This window comes from Arachis ipaensis, chromosome B02 (genome assembly GCF_000816755.2).
Source record: "Arachis ipaensis cultivar K30076 chromosome B02, Araip1.1, whole genome shotgun sequence".
NCBI lineage: Eukaryota > Viridiplantae > Streptophyta > Magnoliopsida > Fabales > Fabaceae > Arachis > Arachis ipaensis.
The window spans coordinates 107631558-107635833 of record NC_029786.2 but is presented as its reverse complement, the minus strand read 5'-3'; the positions used below and the strand labels follow the sequence as shown (position 1 = coordinate 107635833).

The 4276-nt window shown below is 28.5% G+C and overlaps 1 protein-coding gene across 2 annotated transcripts; it reads right to left on the bottom strand.

The window, feature by feature from the left end:
* Positions 294-2281, bottom strand: LOC107628620 (60S acidic ribosomal protein P2-2). 2 transcript variants are annotated; one of them, XM_016331249.2, is made up of 4 exons: positions 2241-2281; positions 1524-1615; positions 645-883; positions 294-550 (listed from the first exon to the last, which is right to left on the bottom strand). In XM_016331249.2, exons 2-4 carry the CDS (start codon positions 1609-1611, stop codon positions 524-526), a joined length of 354 nt encoding a protein of 117 aa, XP_016186735.1. In that variant the 5' UTR covers positions 1612-1615; positions 2241-2281; the 3' UTR covers positions 294-523. The 2 variants fall into 2 exon arrangements, with proteins under 2 accessions (XP_016186735.1, XP_016186734.1); XM_016331248.2 differs by lacking the exon at positions 2241-2281 and adding an exon at positions 1797-1904.

The following is a 4276-nucleotide window of genomic DNA, read 5'->3' as shown; positions in this document are numbered from 1 at the left end:
GAAATTCTATCATAAAAAAATATAAAATTAATAGAATATTTTGTTAAATTATACAGAATATTCAGTTTAGTGTTAGACATATTTATTTTGTTTAACAAAATATTTTGTTAATTCTAATATGGTATAAAGACTCAATTGAAAAGGAAAAAAAGTACGAAGACTTAATTAAAAATTCAATAAAAATTATAGGAATCGACAGAATAATTAAACCTTATTAGTTAGTGCCATCTTAGGTTCTTATTGCTTTTTAAGATTGTCATGGAGCATCGTTTTCTTTTTACTTTTTTTTTTGTGTCTCTCCTACCCAAAAACACACAAGACATATCTATGGCAAAAAAGGTAATAACCAATAAACTCCTTTCTCAATTATCAAAACGTAACTCCATAGCATGAAGAAACTAAATTAAGACAAGATTGGAATTAGTACGCACTACAATCTACATTACTTATTTAGAATAGAACTATGATAAACTAAGCAGCAGCTCTAGAGTAAATTGAGAATATATGTTCTGGAAAAATGCCATTAATCGAAGAGACTGAAACCCATATCCTGCATTATTAAAAAAGAAATTAAGATGAAGGATCAGAGACTATAATATAGAATGAAACAACAGAGATGTAGCTGTTGGAAACTAGAAACTTACATCATCGGATTCCTCTTTTTCCTCCACCTTTTCTTCTTTCTTAGCTGGAGCAGCTGCCGGAGCAGCAGCAGCAGCACCTCCTCCTCCGGTGGGAGCAGCGGCAACAGCGACACCACCACCACCACCGGAAGGCACAGAGGCTAACTGTTCCCTGCCGGCAGCAATAACCTCAGTTATATCCTTCCCCTTCAGCTGAGACATCAACAATTCAATCATATTATCCTCTGCTTCTGCTCCAACTGCATATTACCAAAATTATGAAAAATGAAAGTTAAATTTTGATGAAATGATAATATATGATCAGATATCTATGTGAAATAGTTAAATCCTGCATGTAAATTAAATTCAAGTGACAAATTAATTTTTTTTAATGACAATTGACTACTAGCCTACTATTTCACCCCATATTGCATGCAATAACTATTAACATTAATTAAACAACAATGCATATTCCATTAAACATTAACATTAATTAACTATATCAGATTTTGTAATTAAATACCTGCAATACGAGTATGCCTAGAATATTCTGTATAGTTTAACAGAATATTCCGTTAATTTGAATATTTTTTATCACAATAAGAACTTAGTTACAAAATCTAATATGATATTGGGATTCAACTGAAAAAATATATATATATAAGAACCTAATTAAAAATTTAGTGAAACTACAAGGACCAATAGAGTAATTAAACCATTAAACAACAACAATGAATATGACAGAGTAAGCTACATGAATCAAATGAAATGAAATCACAAAACAGCTTATATTGCAATCAATCCATTGAAATGAAAAAACTTTAACAATAGGGATGATTTTTTTTTTTTTAATGGAAGTAATATTATGAATTTATAGTGATAGAGATAGGAGAATGGAACCAGAGCCAAGGATGCCCTTGATGTCTTTAGCAGAAGGGTTTTTGTTGCCTCCAAGAACAGCAAGCAAATATGCAGCAATCACCTTCATTTTCCTGTCAGTCAAAAATCCCACATCAAATTAAATTAAACAAAAAATCGTTAACAACAATTATATAACATTACCTAGCTCAAACACTATAACTACTATACAACTTCTATTTAATTTATTTAGTGTAACAATATTTCAGCAATGGCCAAAATTAACCACGGAGAAGGGAAAAGAAGAATAAGAACCTGCGATGGCGAAGATTCTAATGACGAGTTCAAACTTGAAACTCAATGTAACACAGATTCTGTTCCTGTTTCTCTTACGTCACTCTACGTAGCAATAGTTTTTGGTAGTTGCACTAGGGTTCGTTTTATTAGGAACAGAAAAGATAATTAAAATGAATTTAGAAGTTATTCATGGGCTTCTTATTGGGCCAATTTGACCAAGTCTGGGCCCATTATGATATCTCTTGTATTCTGAACGGGCCTTCTTCAAATCCTCAGGATAATTCCTAGATATTGTTGACCAAAAAACCAAAAAAAAAAAAGAAAAAGAAAATAGAGATGTAATTACTAATTAGTAACCAATTAAGATTAGTTAAAATAATAAATATTTTAGTTCCTATAGTGTAACAATATTTCAGCAATGGCCAAAATTAACCACGGAGAAGGGAAAAGAAGAATAAGAACCTGCGATGGCGAAGATTCTAATGACGAGTTCAAACTTGAAACTCAATGTAACACAGATTCTGTTCCTGTTTCTCTTACGTCACTCTACGTAGCAATAGTTTTTGGTAGTTGCACTAGGGTTCGTTTTATTAGGAACAGAAAAGATAATTAAAATGAATTTAGAAGTTATTCATGGGCTTCTTATTGGGCCAATTTGACCAAGTCTGGGCCCATTATGATATCTCTTGTATTCTGAACGGGCCTTCTTCAAATCCTCAGGATAATTCCTAGATATTGTTGACCAAAAAACCAAAAAAAAAAAAGAAAAAGAAAATAGAGATGTAATTACTAATTAGTAACCAATTAAGATTAGTTAAAATAATAAATATTACGTTAGTTCCTAAACCAGAAGTTTTAAGTTAGTAGTTTAATTAGGATAAAAATATTAAAATCTAAAATCATATATTAGTTAATAAATATAGTTAGAATGAAACTAATTACTTGCTAATTAATACTGTCTTTTATGCCATTTTATTAATTAAGGTTTTTCATTTTCTTAATTTTTTCTTTATTTTCTAATAATTATCATGAATTCTTACATGGTAGAAAAGTATACAAGTGATCACATGCACCCTCTTATATTCGTATTAAAATGTTACTAACAAGTGATTAATCTCCAAATCTATCACTAATCTACTAATGTTTTTGATAATTTACACATTCACACGACTAGTGTGTTGGCCATGTCAAATACTCAAAATTCAAAACACGAGTGTTGATATTTTAATAAATATATATCTAATGTCCTTGTACGGAATAACAATAATGATAAGCTTTTTAAATTTTAAGTGTGTATCTAAATATATTACCCAATAAAGTTTAAGTCCTTTGGTATGTTGACTTATTATTACTGGTTTACTACTCTTGCAAGTTGCACTAATTAATTAATTGATTGCAACAACTCTGATTTTGACCTATCTCCCTTCTTATATTTAGAACAAAACTAGGAATGGCACTACAATTGGGTAACTAATTAAAATTAATGCAACAAATCTATTAGTTAGCAATAAATTTTTAGTGAAACTCAGATTTGTGAATAATTAGTTATTAGTATCTTGTCAGATAGAAAAATACTGTGAAAAATAATAAAAAAATAGTTGTGTTGATGAAATAGTTTGAAATAATAAATTATATATAAATAATTGATTTGGTAATTATTTTCTTTTTATACATTGATTGATTAATATATATTATTGTGGCACTTTAAACTGCTAGATTGCATGAAGAAACGGTAATCTAACGATGTTGTGATGGATTATTATTAGAAACGTTCAGATCACAAAACTAATTTGATTGAATTGAAAGCTGATAGTAGACATTAGTGGTTTCTGATTTTGCTTAAGGTCACTATCTAACATGTAATGCACATCATTATTATAATATATATTTAAAAAAAATTTGAAGTCTTTAATTTTTTAGGGTTCTTTTCTTTCTCTTATTTGTCTGTTATAGCCACGTCCTTGTCTTACTTAAGCCCATTTTTTCTATGCATTTTTATTAATTAATAATTATACATTAATACACTATCTTTGTTAAATTCATAAATTTGGGCTATATTCTGAATTTCTGATCTCTCAATTTGCATAACTTTAGCATATACTTTTTCGTTCTTAGTTGTTTATTTATTTTATTTATGTATCTATCATTGATCATTGAACATTTTTTAATGCATTATTATTTCTAAATTAATGTTTTCAAAAATAAAATTGTATAATTCATATACATTTAGTAAAAAAAGTCTTAAATTAGCAACGATATTATTCAAATTTCTAATATTATTGATTATTGATTATAGATATATAATTCAGTTAAGTTACAATTGATCATCACATCACTAACCAAAGAGTCCCCATTATTTTTGTGAAATTGCTTTTGTTTTGAAGATGTGATATGACTTAGTGAATTATTTATCTTGTTTTTTTCTTTTTTTGTTTTATTGCAAGGGCATCTTGTTACTCTGAGACATAGTGATTAAAAAATCGAGATTGATGAAACAC